We start from the raw sequence: 21,536 nt of genomic DNA, 5'->3' as shown, positions 1-21,536 counted from the left end.
TGCCAGCGGTAATCAAAACTCAGACCCTGCAGAAAAAAAAAGAAAAAGGAGGAGGGGAAAAAAAAAAAGCTTCTGGGGTCTTCGGCTCAAGCAGAGCACCTTCCATTAGAAACGTGTTACTTTATGAAATCCGCTGGCCAGTGGAAAAAAAAAGAAAGAAAGAAAAAGAAAGAAAGCGCCTTCTTGAAGCAATTGAATGGCATCTCTTTAGTGATTAGAACTGCAATAATGGGCACCCCTGCTATTAGGGCCTAAGTCCATTTTATTGCTAATTCATTTATGTGCTGGTTCAGAAATACTTGACGCAAAGCTCCCGCTAAGAAGTCATGTTTGTCAAAGTATTGCCTTTACGAGCAAGATCTTAAATCAAATCCACAGTAATGATCCCCCCACCCTGCAAAAAAAAAAAAAAAAAACAGAGAAAGGAACCGGTGGTAAAGTCCCTGTTTGAGCCAGATAACTCCAAGGAAGCATTATTGTGATCAGGGATGGAAATTTACCAACTAATCATATTTCGAGCTGCAGGCCTTTTCAATTAAGACCCTTTTTTCCAGTGGTTGCAGGTCACGTAAACATTTTTCTGTAGCAGCAGCAACAACAAGCACAATAAAGGTACACAAGAAAAACGTGTATGAATTTATAGGAAATTCTGAGAAGCATCTATGTCGTTGCTTTCCTCAAAATTCATATTTTAATAATTTTTTTTCAATGTTTCAAACGTTCCTTACAATGTGTTCAAATTTAATAACGAATGGAGAAAAACAGATAAATGCCCTAAAATGATAAAATGACTGTCACGATGTACAGGATATGCATATAAACATGAAAGGCTTACAATGAGAATACAGAACACACAGTATTGTGTTTAATGGGTATTAGAATAGAATTATACAAAGTTGATATCTGCAGAAGGGACATCGTTTTTTGGGGGCAAGGTTTATTGAAGCATTTCAATCAAAATAAATGGCAGTGCTTTTGGCCGCTGCGTTGTTCTGTATTGTGAATTATTGCACGCCGCTCTTCCTGATTCCCTGCCTAATGTTCTGCATCACATCCTGATAGCACATTTTATATGATAATGTCCTGTTGGAGCGGGACCACGCACCTTCCCGACACCATTCCAAGCTTCAGGAGAAGGTTTCTTTCTGAGGGGCGGATCTGAAGGAGGAGGGTAACAGTAACGACCAAAAACAACACATCTGCAGCGATTAGAAATGGAAAATGGTCAGAGCAAGCAAGAATAGATTAAGTATTTAATTTTTTTTTATTTTGCTTTCTTCACTGATTGCACACAGGGCAGGGAACACTCCAACAAGAGCTAAATAATGAGAGTAACCACTTAAAGTACCGCCAGTGAATAGTAGATCATTTTTTACTAGTAAAAAAAAAAAAAAAATTCCTAGTACAAATTCTAGGTCTAATTCCCAAAACTAGATACTTACTTGTAGTAATATCAAATCTACAGATGAGATTATTACAAATAATTTTACCAGGAACAGACTAGTCATATGTTTCCACTGATGTAATGTATATGAAAGCTCATTCTGATACATAATTTTATGATTTACTAGCAAAAAGCTCAACTGAATATATCAACAGTTAACTTACACATGTCAACTTTGTAATTCTAAATAGTTCTGAAATTCTTGTTTTTAGAAATCTACAACGATTAGTTAATATAATATAATTTTGTAAATTTGAAAATTTGTCAAGTACGAATTTCATGGTTACATTTCTGTTTACAGAAAGTGCTGCGAACAGAAACACATAGGGAGATAGGTACACTCACAAAGTTTAAATTCAACCTAGTCTGTGTCTCCAAAAGTGCCCAAATACAACAGATAACATATTTACCCACTAGTTATAAAGTACTTTCCATGTTTAAACAATATCTTAACATTTTTTTTTTTTCACGTTCAGCTGTTATTATCATTTTTAGAGACGGAGGACATGGCAGAAATAATCGTTGACCAAATGAGTAATCGAATAATCATCAGATTAGTCGACTACCAAAATAATCATTAGTTGCAGCCTAACTACTCACTAGTCAAAACCTATATTTTCCATATTAATTAAAACTATACTTTAGAGATCTGAAACTCTCTTCATATCTTAAAAACAAACAAACAAAAACCTTAATAAACTAGCCAAAACTGAAACTGGTCAGAATTCATTCATATTTTATGTGGATCTGAACTTGTTATTACTTGTTATCTACCGAGTAAAACATATAAAATCATTTATATGAATTCCTACTCTATGCTGGTCAAAATTAGAGTAATTTAGAAAACAGTAATTCAGAACTATAATTTCTAAATTTTAAAGAAAAAAATATGTTAGTCAGAATTACAACGTAGTAACACAGAAATACAATTTTACCATTTCTACTCGTACAAATAACTGTAGATAAATAGACAAATATAAATGTATTGATATAAAAGAGAGAACGACATTCTGTTTATATTAATAATAATATATGACTAATTCAAAATTATATCAAGGATTTGTGGTCCTGGTAATATGACTAATCAGAATGTTTTTACAGATCTGCAGATCTGATATTATTACTATTATTTCATAGCTGTAATCTGATATCTAAAATCTAATATTTGCTACTAGTAAATTTGAATTTTTGCTGGTTGTATCACTTGGTGGCATTTCAGTCTAATGTGACTTACCATCCATGCATTACTTTACCTCAGATTGTAGTGCCTAAGCCTGATTTCACAGAATGATCTTGGATGAATGTGGGGCACTAATTGGCGTTGGTTGGGATGAGAGCGAGGGCTCCTTCTCTTCCTCCTCTCTCTTCGGCCCCCCTGCTTCTCCTAATCATTGTTTCTCAATCAGATAATTCCTGCGTGGTGCGCTCTTCCCCACCAGCGGCCGTTAATTAACACGCCACCCTGTGCCCTATGTCTCCTTAATGGCTTAATTAGGGGTGACAGGCTAACGACCCTGTTTACTCAATTGCCTTTCCTCTTTAATTATCCTAATGACTGGCGGATATTCAGATCGTCCTCTTCGGCCCTTCTCGCGCGCATTAGCATACTAAATGAAGCCGCAGACTTCCGCAGACGTCCGCGATAGAGACTGCAACCTGAGGACCGAGTGACTGAGCGACTGAGTGACTGAATGGCTGAGGCCGCAGCGACGGGCCCGGCTCGCCCTGAGAGCCGCGAGGTCACGGCGTTAATCTGTAACCGACCCCGGTCCTTATGTCCTGATTAACATTAGCACGGAGCGGTAACAGAACAGTTCATTAGCATAAGTGAATGCTTGTGTCCTTGGGGGAAAGTTACGTGGGCTTTAATGGGATTAATTAGATAAACATGAGCTCTTCACCCGAGCGGACTGTTTTAAAGGGATCTTACAATGGCTGAGGTTCTTCAAAACCATTCAGAGGGTTAGCGAGCCTAGCAGTACCAGTAACAGGCTCATATACAGTAGCCTCTCTCTCTCGCTCTCTCTCTCTTTATCACATGCACTCGCGCTCTCTCTCTCTCTCTTTCCATGCTTGCCTTGCAAGATTCTTTAGAGATTGTCCTAAGCTGCCCACCATCCCCGGCGCGCATAATTAATGATAAATCTCTAAAGCCCGAGAGCTTGATTGATGGAAGAAAAATGGATGTTCCAAGCACCTATTGTTTCAGGGCCTCGGGATTAGGTGGAGTTATTTAACAGTTCATTTGAGCGGGTGAGGTCGATGTGTGCGTGCATGAGTGTGTGTTTATGTGTACGTGTGTGTATGAGTGTGTGTGTGTGCGTGTGTACCGGCTCAGTGGTGCCAGGCCGGACCAGAAACCTCGCAGTGGGGTAATGCTCCATAATGAAGATTAAACCCTCAAAGCCTGAGACGCTGGTCGGCCAGTGGAGGGGGGTGAATCCTTGTTTTATTAACTTGTCTGAATCGGGCTGCAATTTGCAAAAGCTTAGCGGGGACTCAGGCTTTAGCCCTCCCCAAGGTCTTATTTACTAATTCCATCCACACCTCTTTTGTTTTTATGCATTTCCATCTTTCTTTCGCCCCCCCCTACTTTTTTTTTTATCCTCATCCGGAACAGAGGCTCCCTTACAAAGTCTTTCTTCATCCCTTGAATGAAAAGACCAGAGCTCAACACATCAAGCACATTACATTGTGAATTCATCAAAGTGGAACGAAACAGTACTGTGAACCTGTGAAAGAGGGGCTTTTTAAAGGCTTTTAGACACATAATTACTCGCGAACGTAAATCAATAACGACTCCTTTGGGACATTTTGCGTAGCGTAACTAAGAGTGTTATAATGGTCTAATAAGCTCTTGCCTTCGCACACAAGATTCTAATGAGGCTTTGGAATGTATATTATATACAGTACTGTAAACTGTGCAAAAGCCAGAGACCACACCTTGTTTACTGCTTGCATTCTAGAAACAAACGTCAACGTCTTAGAGATTTCTAAGAGTAGACGACGTTAAATACAAGCAAATATGTACAGAAAATATATAAATAAGCATAAAAACTATAAGAAATAGGACTTTTGATAACCATGCAACAGCAGGTAGACAACCAACATTTCCTTCAATAGGCTACAACAATTATCAATAAAAAAAATCATTTGTTGACTACAAATTTTATTGTCAAGTAATCGTTAATTTGCAACAGTAACGCATAACGCAAGGTCCAGTGATATGATGGTAGAGTCCTACAATTCACACTCAACTTGGTCCATGTCTCCAAAAGTGCCTAAACACAACAGATTACATATTTACTCAGTAAACATCTTTACACTTAAATGACATTTCCTCCAATAAAAATAAAACAGCACTTAAATCTTTCATTGTGCAAAATCAAGCTTCAATCTTGCTCTAAATCTACCAGATCTGAAAACATTACAGGTGTTTCTGTCCATCCTTTTTAACAGTGAAAATACAACTCAATGCTGCTGAATAATCCGAATAAATAATGACCCACCTCACTTCTCAGACTCCAGACACATTCTAATTGAAAGAGATACTAATAGAATTACTGAAATGCCAAAAGTCATGGCAAATAGTAAGTAAATGAATCTCCTTACGTTTAAGCTCAGCGGATGACTTGGGAACAGCCCACGCCTGTGTAAGTTGTGAGGTGTTATCTTGTGTGAGTGAGTTTGTACACTGACCAGAGCACTCACAGTAAAGTTATATGAATTATTATATTATCAAGTTGGAGCAAGGTCTGATAGTGAGTGAACGATAAATGGGTCATTTCATTTCTAAAGTTGTGCAGGCATTTATTACATTCCTTAATTAATCCACAGTGTCTACCAGAAATCTGTCATAGAATCCACTCATATTGGACAGCACAGTGAGTGGTAATGACTGTGACCTGCAGCGTCTGGCGAGAATTGTCCACGTAAAAAGACAAGCAACCCTGTTTAATGCGCAATATGGCAAAAGTGATGGGACAAAATACTAGTGATTGTTTAAATTTGCCATGTCTGTGTTATTAAATTGTAAGCATTTTTGGCATAATTTTAACCTGACTTAAAATAAATGAAGTCTGGTCTCTGACTTTTGCACAGTACTATGTCTGTGTGTATGTGTGTACATATGTGTGTGTGTTGGCGCCTCTGTCTGTGTCTGTGTGTGTGTGTGTGTGTCTGTGTTCAGCCTGGCCCATTTTTAGCAGAGAAGCTGCAAAGTATCAGGGAGTAAGTCTGCGAGTGACCCCTGAATTATTCCAACTACTACAGAATGTATCCCATGTGTGCCACAGATGGAGGCATGTTACAACACACACACACACACACACACACATACACAAACACACAGACACACGCACACATCTGGACCCCACACCGGTATCAGATTCAAGAGGGACTTTATCTCTTCACATCAGGTTGTGTGTGCGACCCTAAAAACACTACACGACCCAACACACAGCCAGCACACAAAAGCAAAATGAGTACAAGTCAATATACAGCAGAGTGTGCTTGTTTATTTCTATTGTGTAATCATTTGGCTTACCAGATTTTGGGTAGTTCCACAGGGTTATAATGTAGGGCCTGTAGAATTTCTTTAAATTATAACAGTAATGAAGTTTGGGCTTGCATAAAAATGTTAAAAAAGTGTTTAAAGGTGAAACATATGAAGAAGTTTTGTCCTATAGTATTTTATTTTATTTTCAATCAAACAAATAATGAGTATTTAATCTTAATTAATTTTTAGTATGAGATATTTGTGAGCTTCAACAGCATTGTCTATGCATTTTAACACCAAATAGAAACTTATGGTGTCTCTTTTAAGATTAGAGCAGGGCGCTATGAGCTAGCGGTTGGTCCCACACAGCTTGTTATAACACAGTAACACAGTATACAGTCTGATATACTCACATGTGGACAGCGAAAGAGTTAGCGCTGCAGTTAGCGGCCAATGCTAATAGTGCTCCAGCCTCGGTGCTGATAAAAATTCTCTGAAACTCCTGTATAACTCTTCACTTCATCAAATAAAATTGATAACAGGGGGCACTGTCAATTTTTGGGAAAATTCAAGCATTTTAGGTGCGTCTTTTATAGTGCATAAAATGTTTGATTCTAAAGTCTCACTATTTGGATGTTGTTTTTTCCTTAAACTTTGATTAATTTGATTCTGTTTTGTCCAGAAGATTCCTTGAATAAAGTTACTGCTATTTTTGGCTATTTTTAAAAGACTATAAATGTTTGAAAGGGTTAATTGCTGGGGTAAGATTGGTGCATATATTACTTTATTGTCTATAACAGGGACATTATTGTATCTTATGCCTCATGTCTCTATATTTGTATATTACTGTAAATGTGTTTAATGTTTAATATGTTTATTGATGTGCCTAACGCAATGTCAAACCTCTGTATGTCCTGTGCATACAGATTTTGACTTTTGACTTTTGTTAGTGTAGCAGTGTAATTCCCAGTTTTTATATAATCTCAGTGGTGCTGAATGGCCTTCTGGGGTGTTTTCTTGGTCTTTATTTAAGATAGAACTTTGCAGAAGGGATAAGTCCATCTTTTATTCACTTAAAAAGAAATACAGTACAAGACCTTCATCTAATGTAAAAGCTCCACTTACAACAATGAACAGCTTTTCCTTGAACCGTTCAAAACATCCAATCAACAAACCTTAATTTGTATCAGTTTATCCATCAATCCTGAGCCACTCTTTTCCTCAAATGCGAGCATAAAGCGCAGAAACCCTCACAATACTCTAAACTACTAAACTACCGAGTTCCTCTGCACTCGTCACTTTCTCTGAGTAACAGCTCCGAACCACCTGAGGGCTGATTTATGTGGAAATGCAGACATGCAGTCATATGAGGTTCAATTATTCTCCTGTAAACAAGCTTTTCTCAAGAGGCACGGTCAGCGATAGCGCCAGGCTTCTGAGTGCAACCCGGGGTCAGCCATCTTAGAGCCCGGCGCTTCAGCATCTGCCACCTGATCCGCTAAACAAACCAGGGATTTGCTTCTCTTTTCTGTGGGCCAAGGTTTAGGCGACATGTGCCACAAAAAGGAAAGAGAAATGAGAGCTTCACTGGTACTTCAGTTTAGGCTCTTTTGAAATAACGTGATCATGCTGTGAAAGCATAGGTGAGCCTTTTAGCACCTAGCTTTTAGCAACACTAAAAGAGAAAGAAAGAGGTCAGTAGAAAGAATCGGGAGAAATTTGACTGAAAGAAACTCCAACTCAGCTCTAGTAAGAGTTAACGTCTCTTAGGGGTAAAGAGCAGAACTCTACAAGGATTGGGAAACCTTTTTTATGGTTAGAAATCAAATAAGTACTGACGAATAAATCAACCTCTCACAGCAGATACAATATACTTTTAGACTGAAAGTATGAGAAGTAGAAGAGTCCATGAAAGGTTATTTTTTTTTACTTTAATTTTAACTCTGGCAACTCTGACAACTGATAGCTAAGTGGTGTTTATGATCAAATGAGTCAAATAAGCATTTTCAAAAGTAAAAAGATTCTAATTTTTAACAAACAAGAATCCTCTTTTATAAACTGCAGACTTTCTTTGTGCAATGAAGGACGCTGACTTCTGATTTCATCAGTGTAAAATATTCAAAATGTTCTGGGGGGGTTGGTGGGTTAGCATGTGTGAGCTGAGATGTCGGAGAGGCGGAGGAGCAGGAGGGGGCTGCGTTCACATGACCTCCGCATGGTTGGGCACGGCCTCCAGACGAGGCTGGTCAGACAGCGGCCGGCTGGCAGAGCTTCTCTCATGGGCATTCAGGCATCCGCGGCCCTCGGTGGCACGGGACTCTCTGCCTACCTCTTCCCTCTCTTAGTCTGGCCTGTCAGTCTAGCTTGTCAGCCCAGTTACAGATCGAGCTACGGCCCGACAGAATACATGTCTGTGACAAAATAAGAGTCCTTGGACCACCCAAATTGTAAGAGTTTATTAAATAAATGTATTTCAGTGGCAACAGCAGCTTGTCCACATACTATACATGAGTAGAGGGGATTCATTCATACTACAGAATTAATGAACTCCCACTCTATTGGCTCGGGGCCAGCAGAGAGAGAGAGAGAGAGAGCGAGACCCAGAGAAAGAAAGAGAGTGAGAGAGTATGATAGAGAGCAAAAGAGCGAGAGAGAGAAAGAAAGAATAAAGAAGTAGGAGAAGAAAGAAGAAGATTTGACTTTCACTCATGCCACTTCCTGTAGCAGTAGCAATGGTGGAAGGAGGATAGTACTGTGAAAAAAGCGCGAGAGGAAGAAAGAACGAGAATGAGGGGATGAGGAGGGAGCGCGAAAGCTACCTCAGTACAGGGGAGTGTATGAAAGATAATATTTTCTCCTTTCAGCAGTCTTCCATTTCCCCTTTGGCCTTCTCTCTGTCCTCCCCTCATCTTTCTTTCTCCTTCCCTCTCTCTCTGTCTCTTTTTCTTGCTCTCTCTCTCTCTCTCTCTCTCTCCCTTTTTCTCTCTCTCTCTCTTTCTGTGTCTGTCACTCTCTCTCTCTCTCTCTCTCTCTCTCCATCTATCCTCATCTCTCTCTCCCACTTGAATTCCAGTGCAGCAGGGCAGAGGAGTGTGTGCAGTTATAGACATGCTTCTGTCCACAGCAAACTCCATACTCTCTCTCTCTCTCGTTCCCTCGTTCCTTCTCTCTCTTTCTCACACACACACTCACACTCTCACACTCTGCCCTTTACTTGCTCACACTGTACTCATGCCACCAAGGCTGCAAATGCTAAGAAGATCAAGAATAATGACAGCCTTCTGTCCAGTGAGGGACAGTTCCCACAGATAAGGCAAAAAGGGATGTTTGTTTTCTGCTCATGTCCAAAATAAAAAGACCCTCAGTAGGACAGGAAGCCTGTGGGAATAAAATAATGCCCACTGTCCACCCACATATCTGACCTCCAACATATTTTGTAGTAACTTGTAATACACACCAATGCATTATTGCTGTACATTATAACAGGAACTGGGTATTATACATAAACGTGTTAATGGGTATAACATTTAAACCATTTACCAAAACTGACTGACAGTCAAAGAGTCAAAGAGATTTTTATTATGAACATTGATTATATTTACGTACATTGACTTTACAAGGAGTGGGGTCTATACATTAGGCAGCAATTGAACTGTTGGTTTTTGACATTTTTTCAGGCACGCATTCGCTCAGTAACCACGGAAAGTGCTCCAAGAAAGGGTAACACAAGGTCATTACAGGACCTAAAAGATATATAGACAGGTATCAGGATGTCTAGAGAGCTCAGCACTGATGCTGATTCATTTTAACACAAGAAAATTCATCAAGACATTTATTTGGACATTATTGGACAGTTCGTCAAAAAAGACCATATTTCTCAAGAAAAGTGAGAGAGCTATAGTCACGGATCCATTTATCGCAACAGAGCTGGGCCTAGTGCTCAGCCTACACATGGTTCAAAAGGGTCAAACCAGGATAATGTGTTATAACAATATCCGTCATATTGCACTTTATAGGAGAACTCATAGCATTACCCATGCAAAGAAATGGCTCTTTTTACTCTATTAGAATTTTGAGGGCCCTGATATGTAAAACAAGGCACTGAGAACTTTCAAAAGAACACAGGTAGTTTATTTTGTTCAGAAATGTATGTTTATAACCATAAATGTTTGTATTTTGTTAAGTCACTGTTTATAAACACAGTGCCGTCAGGTAGTTCTATGAGTTCTGCCATTTTCAAATTAGGTCATGATAAGTCAACTAAAGAGCATGAATGAGTAGGTAGGATCATTTCAAGACGGCAGCCCCTGGAGAACTACCTGAAAAAACTACCTGTGTGTATAAACATTTTTTTTTTATAAACTATCTGTGCTTTTACAAAGTTCTGAGTGCCTCATTTTAAAAGTCAGGGCCTCTGAATTCTACCAATGAAGTGTTGAACTTGTTAATGGTGTGAATTTAGCTATTTCTCTTGCATGGGCAATGCTATGCACCTATCTCTAGCATTGTAAGCCTATGGGGTGCATTGGCTAAAAGCGCTGTATTTCAGCATTCTCCATTTTACAGAAGTCCATTCCACACAGAATTTATCCTTTAAGTTAATAATTTATTTATTAACCCTAAAGTAAAAACTATACTATACTATAATATACTGCCACTGGGTTCATTTGATTGGTTAGTGCATTTGAAAATGACTCTTTCAGTAAATTCTAAATACTAATAGAGATAAAGTGTGTGCCTACTACTGGGTTTAAAGAGTGTGAAGAGTTTAAATGGTTGATATACACATTATTGTAGATATAAATGTTGTTTGATATTATTTGATGGATTTGGAAAACACCGATTTGGCCACAGCTTAGACGGCCAGATCTACTATTGCATCAGCAAACCATCATTCTGTCATTCTGGCTCTTTTCTAACAAATGAAACAAGGCATATGACTTCATATCATATCATTCTGTCCATATGTGTGTGTTTGTGTGTGTGTGTGTGCACTTGTGCATATGTGTGCAAGCCATTTACTATGTTAAACACGCAAGCGTGTCTGCCTTAACAGAGACACACGGGCGAACACACACACACACACAGACACACACACACACACCACAACTGAGTGCTTCCTTCAAGTAAGCAGACGGTCCGTGTATACACCCTGCACTTCAACGAGCTCCAGAGGAGAAAAAAAGGAGGCTGTCAGTTAGGAGCCATTAAAATGTAACCGAGCCAGGAGAAGAAAGAAGGGATATTATCATTAAGTCATCTCATAGTCCTACTAAAAACCACAAATATTATTCCTACAGAGCCCTCCTCCCCTCGTAGTGACAGAAGCAGCCAAACGGCATCAAATCGCACCGTGTTTTTTCTGACAGTCCGCCGCTAAAGTGCACGAGAAAGGCTTTTCATTTTAATTGAATAGGCATGTTCTTCCACGGAATTGTGTTCCCCAGAACGAGGGTCTCGGCTAGCGCTTGAAACCAGGGGCTGCTAAGGCGTATGAGCGCTCACGGAACTATGCTGATGTGTTAAAGTAGCAGTTTGGCTTTTGCACAGGTTTTCCCGTTAGCTCAAATGCAGCTGATCACGCAAAAACATGTTCAATATACAGTAAAAGGTATGATTCTTTAACCCTTAAGGGCTGACAGAAAAGCCTGGCTTTTTTCTAGAAAATTTATCTACTCTGTTCTGTTAATAATGTGATGCCTCAATTCTCAATGGTGTTGAGATATATATTGAGTTTATCCAATAGATAACAAAAAGAGGTTCAAAAAAGACATTGGTTTAAAGAGCCACTAAGAGACATTAATAGCTGAAATGTGTTCATTTGAAGTAATGAAACATACAGTCTTGCTTTAAATTTTTATAAACATTTCCTATCCTAAAAACAATTTTATTGTGTTAATTACTGCCTCTGCAGTGGCTCCTCAGGTTCAACTGTGCTATTGGTGTTGATGATGTGTCCTTGTATTGTGATTTGGTACACAGACACATCACAATATGCAGATCAGTCAATCAATAATTCCGCCCCCTGCTGACTAACGTCCAACCATCTGCGTCTCACCACTGTCAGCCAATCAGCTCTCCCTCCTGCCCTGCCTCTAAACCCATACATCGCCCAGTGCCCTTCCCAAACTACCCCTTCCAGCTGAGGGTGAAGTCAGCAAAATTCAGGGTGTTTAGTGCCCCTTTAAAAAGGGTTCAAGTTGTGTTGCATGAAAATACATCATTAAATTTAGTTAGCAATTTTTGTTTTAGAAAATGTATTTAGATTTATTGGATTTATTTTCTGTAAAGATTTTATAGTAGAATGTTACAGTCATTGTTTCTGTGCATTACAGACAGAAAACCTCTTACTTTTCTTTTATCACTGGAGACAATTCAGGTCTGAAAGGGTTAACCATTTAAGGTTCAGTGCAATTCCGCAATTTTCTTGTTTTTTCTTTTGTTTGAACAAGGAAAAGTTTCCCTGAGCAAAAACACAATGTCTATCAGCTCTTCCTCTCTCTTCCCACCTCTTTTTTAGACCTATGTGTGTGTGTGTTTGTTGGGTGGTCAAGATCTCAAGCCTCCTGCATTCTTCAGTGCGAGCCACTGCCCCGGGGGCTGTATAATTGCCCTCTGCTACAGATAGTTACCAGCCTTCCCCCTGTCTTTCTCTCTCCTCCTCTTCTTCCCCCCCCCCCTGTTTATTCTCCTCTGATTTCAGCCTCCTCTGGGTCATCATTCATCAACGGGCCCCCCCCCCCGGCCCCTGGGGACCGGACCGGGAGGCCCCTGTTTCTATCCCCTCCATAACCGGAGGCCATTTCTGATGGCCCTGCATTATGAGGGGGCAAAATGGAGAGAGAAAGAGAGAGAGAGGGAGAGAAAGAGAAACGGGGGCGGCGTTGGGGGAGGGGGGCGGTAGCTCAGCAAGTGATTATTGTATCCAGATAATCATTTCAAACAAATTATCATAATTATCAATCAATCATCACATTTGGAGGGAGCTGCCCTCGGGGCAGAAAAAGCGCTCCCCGTGACCTGTAATGCGTTTCTTGGGCATAATAAGCTATCATAAATTTGAGGGGTCGTTGGAGATGAAATCTCGTACAGGAGGGAAATCTCCTGGCTTGATAAAGCAAACATTAAAGACCTATTTACAGCCCCCCTCCTTCTTCTCGCCCCCCCTATGACCCCGTCTGCTAATATTGCTGACTCTAGTCCAACATCTCCATCCGCTGCCCTCGGCTCCCATTGTTTCTTATAGCATCGCTGTCATAAGAAAACGTGGGGACTGCAGTTCTAGACCGTTTGACAGCGCCATCTGCCCTTTACATGGGTTGAACGTTTCATGATGAATGGACCAGAAACATTTCCATCAGCTATGCCATTCCATTTTCTGCAGTTATTATACTATTATTATACTATTATATTATTATTGACTGAGGCCAACAGTTACGACTATGATTTTGCCATGATATATAAATGTTATTTATATGTACCCTATTATGTTACATAAGCTAGGAACATCGTTATTAAAATTTGCATTAAAATGACATGCTGTAGTATTTCTCCACTTATACACTATATACTACTGGTCAAAAGTTTTAAAACAACCCCAATCTTTAGCTCCACTGAATAACCGGACATGATATAAAATCAAACGTACAAAATGTTGCAGTAAAAGTACAAGTATATTGTCTAAGTGCATTAAAAACACCCTAAAAAAGTCATTTTTTGTTTAAAATAGTAAGTAGCAATGGAAATAAACTGAGCATTGGAAACTAATTTTAAGAAATGTCAATTTAAAACATTAGAAGTATTTGTCTGTAGTAAAGCAATGCAGATTGTGTTACTGCTCTCTCTATATTGTAGGCAGCATTTACACACACACACAGCACATTCACACTTTCATAACAACTAAAAAAAAGACACACAAACACAGAGAACTAATAATTGTATATAATGAGTAATAAGTCTTTTCCTTACAGAAATTTCAGATGAAGCCAGAGAGTCGTGACTACTATAGTTTCCTATACCTTTAAAAGACTCTTGTATACTGGAGAAAACTGGTACAAGAAGAGTCAGGTTTGGATGATCCACATGGCAACAGCTCAATTTAACATTAGACTAAGACTTAAGCAGTTTAAGCAGTTAAGAGGAGAATTAGAGGTCTGACAGGTAAAGCGCATTAATAAAGTCATTGCTAAGATGTGAAAATATGGTCCATACAGCACTGCTTCTGGATTACTAAACAATCTAGAGGGTCACCTTTAAAAGAAAGGTGCTTCAAATGGTTTTATAAGTGATGGCATAAATTAATCTCTTTTATAAAACCATTTGAAGCACCTTTCTTTTAAAGGTGACCCTCTATGGACTCTATGTAGACGTGCACACTATCGGTAAAAAAGTTTTAAAACATAGTTTTATAAGTGATGGCTTAAAATAATCACTTGTTTACGAATCATGTTCCTTTTTAAAGCCTTCTTTTTTTCTCAAAACGTTTTAGAAAAAATCTTTAGACTGAATTGCAGCTTTTAATCAACATTCTATGATTGCTTTGTTATATGATTAAGTAAAAAAAATGTACAATGTAAAATGTAGATACAATTTTCAAGAAGGATACTTTGTATCATAAGCACCAGTCTGAGTGCTGAGTTTTAAATCACGTATGCAGTTTAATGACAGCCTTTTTTTAAACACAAACACTACAAGATAAGATAGGACTGCCCTGTTGTTTTTATCCTGGATAGAAGAAGAAAAGGAAGCGAGGCACTGCGGGACTGATGGAAAAAAAAAAAAAAAACACACTAATGCGATCTAGGAGAGCTTGTCAAAAGAGTCATTAATCTCTTTCCCATTAAAGCATCACAGGCCTGCTTTAGCCTCCCTGCGTTTACAAAGCGGCCCGAATGGATAGGAAACGTTTTCATTTCCAGCCGGGCTCCAGACGGGGGGACCGCGCTGGAGGGGATCTGCCCCGGGGGTGGGGTGGTGGAGGGGGTGCTCTTTTGGATGTGTTCCAAATGCAATTACAACACATTGATTTTCTATAATGAATCTATGCCTGCGAGAGCTATCACCACCAAATCAGTGGGAGCTTACACACAAACATACATAAATACATGTATTCACACATACACACACACTTCAGACAAAGTGTCGGCAGTTCAATTGCGTTTAGCGGCTTCGTGGAAGTATGTGTGTATACGTGTGTGTGTCTGTGTGTGTGCGGTGTGTGTGTGAGTGAGTACCCCAGTGATAAGGCGGCCCGATACATCCATGGCGGCTGCGGCAGATCCTATCTCCAGCCGCCGCTGATAGGCATCTCCAGCATCTAGAGCGAGTGTTTGTGTTGGTAAAGGAGGATAAATAAATGAAAGAAGAGCTGAGCCTTCTCACTCTCCTCATCCCTCTCACCTTCTCCCTCTCCTTCCATCTCTCCCATCCTGCAGGATTGGGGTTAAGCAGGCTTTTCAGTGCGGGGAATAAAAGCCGCTTCTTTGCGGTTGTTGTCTTTAGGTGGGCTGTCTGAGACAGGGGGAAAATGGCTGAGGGAGAGGCCGATGATGTTATAGATTATGGGCTGCTGATGTTTTCATTGCAGGAGCTTCAGGGCTTCACACACACAAACAGACACACACCATAGACCATACACACAAATACACTTTAACATCCAAACAAACCAAACTGGTACTTTAGCAACTACAACAGTTTCCGTATGTAAGATCGTGAATCGTGAATTTGGCAGTGTGGAAAGTCTGAACACACACACAGTGTTGGTTTAACACTTTGCCAAATTAGCAAACTGTTGTGTGTGTGTGTGTGTGTGTGTGGATGAAGCCCAACTATAGTGCTTAAAAAAAAAAAAAAGTGTGTTCCAGCTGTGTTCAAAAATAATGTATGCATACAAGCTATAACTGCTGCTAATGTGTTTAATATATAATAAAGAACCATACAAAATGAGAGGTACCGTCCCAGGGGGAACAAACAAGACTACAGTTACCATAGCAATACGCCTAAAACTAAACATGACAAAGTACCAGGCAACTCCATTTACTCGATTTACACTCTAAAGGTTTCAGACTGTCATGTGTGACTTGATGACACATCGAACCATGACCTACATTTCATTATGATTTGTAAATAGTTTTTTGTGAATAAATAAATGTTCTTTTTTTTTCAACATGGGCAGCACAAAATTAGCAAAAAGATATTAATTTTGTTTTTATTTGCACAAAAAAATAAAACTTCTTATGAGAACATTTAGAACTTACTTTAAATACTATAACAAAAGGAAAGGCTATTTAAAAGACTATTCTAATAACATTTCCATTAAAATTCAGATTATTTGTTTGCTTTAAAGTATTTAGAAGCCCCTCCTCCCAACTAACATTCTATACACAGCATACATTCCTTATTTATGTGTCTATATTAAAGAGTACATGCCAATGTACTACAGTGTGAATTTTAGTATTACTAAATAGTTTTTAAATATGAAGTATATATAAGACTAAATTAAGTAAATGTTGAAAACACTCAAATATGTTTTTTTATATATATGTACATATTCTTTTTAAGACTCTTTTTTAAGTTCTATGATTCAAATGTTTAAAATACATTAAGGTTTATTCGAATTGATGTTGCTTTATTGAAGGTATTGATTCTAAGATCATAAACTGTAGTCTATATTAGATATATTAGATATATATATGTAGAATATATAGTTTTGTGATTAAATGAAAGAACACAAAATAGTTTTCATATGTATTTTGGACATTAAAACAAATCTGAATTTATGCCTTTTTTTAAAGGCTGTAAATGTGAATGTAAGTCTCGTTCAATACAGAGCTAATTATTGAAGTAATTAATTTAATGTAAATAATGTAAAATAAATGTGAGTATCTGCATTAACAAACTCCACAGGCTAGCGAGAGTGAGACGTAATGCAGCTGCTAAGTAAAGCCGCACGCTTCAGCAGACTTGTTCTGCTTCTCCAAGCAGGTGTCTGGCCATTGTTCTTTCATGCTCCATTGGTTTTACACTTGAACTCTTTTCTCTCCCCTCCTCGACCTTCTTGCACCGGCCATAAAAGAGAGACGTAGCTGCCCACCCCTTCAATAAATTTATCACCTCTTAAACCCAACCCACGCTTTCAGTGGAACGTATCTTGGAAGAGAGATTCTTTATTATCCTCAGTGAAGTCGGCCGTGTTGAATTAACACCTATTGCGTTCACCGAAGTCTGGCTGAACCCATGCCGTGAGATTGGGACTAATTCAAGATTACAGTATATGTAGCTGAGGTGCTGCTGAAGTATCTTCATTGTAGCTGTGGTGTTGATCTGATGCATCATTATTAGAACGATGAATACATTTTGTTTGATAGCGGGCAAGATTAAATGTTAGAGACTAACCACCAATGCACATATAAAAGACTTAAAAAATGGTTCTAGGTGTTTTTAAACTGGGACTTGGCGCTCTAGTTAGTCTAGCAATGACACAAGTAATAGTTGTTTTTCAGTGTTTAGGTGCCTACATAAAAAAAAAAACTCCTGCATCTGCTCTACTGTTCCTATTTACTGTTCCTTAGATCGGAATCTGAAGATCTAGTGATGTGTGGTGATCACTTTTGGTTTCCTGAGGTTTTAAACTTGTGAAACATTTAGGGACAGACTGACATTCAGTCCTACCTTTTTGATGCAGCTGTCCTGAGACGAAGCTTCGTGATCATTTAGCATTTGCTGTGAAAAGAAGAAACAAAGCCAATTACAATACAATCAGGCTCTCTTGATTGGAGAATCATATTGCAGCACAACAAATAATTTAGCCTATAAAATTGATTGACATAGTGCTGGGCGGTATGACCAAAAAAGGATATCACTGTATTTTTCAAGATTTTGATGGTTTTATGGCACATCACAGTATTTTTATTATTAGATTTTTTTTTTTTTTTTGCGTGACTTGGCTTTTATATAGGTTTGTGATTTATTGTACTGTTTGAAGTACATATAATCTAAAACACAAAGACTTTAAATAAAGGCTTCGATTAATATTGGGTTTACTTTTTCCCTCAAAATGACACAATGTATGAAGAAATCAGACTTTATTAGCAGAAAAACAGCTGAAGAATGTAAACAATAGAACGTAAAACGAGCTACGACTTTAATACTTTAACATGGCTTCCTTTACAAAGCTAAATATTTTAAATTATAGTGTTCCATGAACACTATAAATGGACAGAAATACTCAATGTTTAAGTATTAAAAAGATATTTCCCAAAATCTCAATTGTGCAAGTAACACATAAGTTTAATATCAATTTACAACATGTTATTGCAAAAGCCATTAGAGGCATTACACTATGAAAATCATTCACAATTCTCCTCTTTCTCCAGTTAAAAATACATTCGGTTAAGTGTGCATTTATATTATCCTTCAAACTACAGTATACATGTATTTAAAATGGTCTCTTTTCTGAGTGAATAATTGCTGTTTGCTGTTGTTTTTTCTATTTTACTCAGATTCAAACACTCATATTGCAGAGAACAGCAGCAGGAGCTCCTCAGATAAAGTGCTATTCTCATTTCTCTCCACGCAGGACAGATGAGGATGAGGGTTTGACTCCAGAGAGCTGAGCTTCATGTGTGTTAGCTTGTTATGCTAACTGGCTAGTGTTAGCTAGCGAGCTCCGCCAGTGTGCTTCTTTGGTGGTGCTGTTCTACATAGAATTCCGCAGCGCCCCTAGCACTAATTGACATGCTTTGTTGTTTTGGACCTTTTAAAAAAGACCTCAGTTGCACTTTTTATTGCTATACTAGCTTTGCTTTAACTGGACAAATTGGTTATCTAGTGGAATAAATCTCCTATACTTGTTAACTGAAAGCTCAATGAAGGCAGTCTGAGAAGCAAGCTTGCTCTGCATCAAAGGTGTATTAAATTATTTGAAAAGGCTACCTTTCCCTCTGGTCTTTACTGTGACAACATGGCTTAATTTCTGTAGAATGGAATGGGCAATAGAACTATGGTGTTCATGTTTTCTACATTAATTTTAATGGTTCAACTGCCATCTAAGTACATTCTAGCCAACGTTTTGATAAGTATCCTTCCTAAGCTTCATGCAGTGCTTTGTTATGTCTAAAGCACTTCAGTATTATTCTAGTAAGCTTCAATATAACGAAATGAAAGCATTTACCACATTAAGACAGTGGCAGTATTATTATACGCTCAGCCTGTCTTTTTAAGTGTCAAGAAAATCTGTGAGTCAGTCAACATGAAACTCAAATGCAACTTAAGTCTGTTTGCCACATTCGATCGAGCACGTCTTGCCTCATTTAGACAGAGTGAAAAAATAAATATTTTTGAAACTGTGATTTTGAAACTGTAATCAGTTTAAAATAAATAGAGGTTTGAATGCCTCATGAAATTTGATGGCTGTTAAAACAGCCAACAAGAAATATTAAATAAATATTTCTAGGCTGAGCAAAAACAGTGAAAGTGTGTCACCTTGGTGGCAGGCTTAGATTTAAAGTGGGTCTGAAACCTGACAAGCGCGGAGCATAAAGCAGGCACTGATTGATGGGACAGGAGTCCATCGTTTGACCCATGCCCCCCCCGACCACACTTCCCTGCCTGGCCCGTGGAGGCTGAAGCCCCTTCTTTGTGTGATGAAATGAAAGACTCATAGATTTGACATTAACTCACGGGAGCAGGAAATTTTGGTGAGCGCAGACAGTCAGAGGAGGAGATGTGGAATTAGGGGCCTTGGGGAATATTTATCTAGAGACGGGCCGGGCCAGAATGCGGCCAGTGTCTTCCAGGGCTGTGATGAGAGGCCGGCCTGTTTCCAGGTCGGGGAGATAATGGCTGCTCGTGTGAGCGCAGCACTCTCTCCGCGTTGTTCATTCATTCGTGGCAGGGGAGGAGAGGAAGAGGCTTGCGCTTTGGGATTATTGGGCTGCATTACAGGGGCACACTCTGATCCCCTCAGCCCGAACCCACCTCCCTTTCCCGTCTCATCTTCTGAATGGAAGATGTGTGAGGGTGGAGACGGGCTCGGTGGCCGGCGATGTCATCACTTATTGAACCTGACTTGGTAAGATTTCATAGTGCTGTTTTTGAAACACACAATCTAACACTAGCCAACATGGGTTTGGCTGGAACAAAAGCTCCCAAAGTCTGAGAGCATGTTGGCAAAACCTGTCAGCAGGTTAACCCAGAAAAGTAGCAGCTATAACTTCTACCACTATTAGCATTTCTCACTTATAGTCTGAAAGAAAAAAAAAGTGAAGAAATTGTGTCGTAAGTGAAGCTTAGTGTTGACAAAAATGGCAACTTTAAAGCAGAAGGAAAAAAAGTTACATTTCAACAGAAGTCAGTGTTAAGAGATTTTGGAGCATTTGCACTGGAAACTAGGGCTGCACAATATGACGAAAAAATACCATGCAATATACTTAGTTATTTATTTCAAAATATATGAAGATATTAACAAATACAGGACTTTCACGTAAAGGATTTTACATAAACCAGAAGTCCATGATCTAACATGTTATAATAATAATAAACAATATATGTATGCAACTGTGTAAACAAAGCATGCAATTTTTCTCCTTAGTGTGATTAAGTCAGCTGAATAAAAAATATTGAATTCCACATAGGAACTATAGGAAACAAACTGAATCAACTAACATTATTAAGTTTCTAGTTAAAAGTTGGTCTAACTAAATAAGCTTTTGTTGACAGTGTTAAAAAAACAGTAGTTGAACCCTAAAGGTGCTTTTACATAGCCTGTGGTATGCCGCGTTGCTATCTGCGCTGCTCGCCACTCTGCCAACCAGTTGTAATTGTGTTGTGTATACGTTTTTAGACCTGGATCTGTTTCAACATAAGAATAAAGCTCTGATTCTGGTCCTTTTATATCTCTATATGAGTGTAGGGAACTGAGGTACAGCTGAGGATGTACACTATTTATTAATATCACTCTCTTGCTGGGTTTTTTGTTGTGTATGCTTGCAGTTCCCTGGTTGTACTAGTTCACGTCACACATTTTTGCCAGTGTACCACTTGAATCAAGTAGAACTTTGGCCGCGGTAAGCATTAGGGTTAGGATTAGGGTTAGCTCCATGGCAGCGCCAAACTTCTGTGTCGCTGGAGAAACAGTTGAATCCAATGGGGCTCAGCGAACAGCGGTGCGGCTACCGTGTGCAGTGAGAAAGCACCTTAATTGAGGCCAAGCCAACTACACAGCACATGCTCATTTTGACTTTTGAATTTAGTTGGCTGGTGTCTACTGAGCAATTGATCACATAGCTTGTTTTGTGTGCATTACAGCCATTGGCCTTTGGTAATTTTTTATTTGCATATTAGTCCACCCATATTTTACTATCCATCATGATGTAGTCATTCTTCACAGGTTGCTGCTTCTCTTGTATATATATATATATATATATATATATATATATATATATATATATATTAGCTAAGGCTATTTCTGCCTCAATGAAAAAGTGAATCCCAAACGAGCTCGTGCAATCAATTTGATTAAACAGGACACGTTGATTTAACGTTCATCAAATCCCCACAAACTAAAGGAAAAAGCAAAAACAACAATAAAGTAAC

At 38.9% G+C, this 21,536-nt stretch overlaps 1 protein-coding gene across 8 annotated transcripts in view; it reads right to left on the bottom strand.

Moving 5' to 3' along the window:
- Positions 1-21,536, bottom strand: part of prdm16 (PR domain containing 16) — a 304,752-nt gene that overhangs the window by 130,183 nt on the left and 153,033 nt on the right. For all 8 annotated transcript variants that reach the window (XM_049486253.1, XM_049486256.1, XM_049486258.1 and 5 more), the window contains exon 3: positions 17,613-17,663. In XM_049486253.1, the coding sequence (XP_049342210.1) occupies positions 17,613-17,663 (51 nt within the window). The remainder of the gene's footprint in view (positions 1-17,612; positions 17,664-21,536) is intronic.

This window comes from Astyanax mexicanus, chromosome 12 (assembly GCF_023375975.1).
Source record: "Astyanax mexicanus isolate ESR-SI-001 chromosome 12, AstMex3_surface, whole genome shotgun sequence".
Lineage (NCBI taxonomy): Eukaryota > Metazoa > Chordata > Actinopteri > Characiformes > Acestrorhamphidae > Astyanax > Astyanax mexicanus.
The sequence above is the reverse complement of the archived record's forward strand: the minus strand, read 5'-3'. Positions and strand labels throughout refer to the sequence as shown.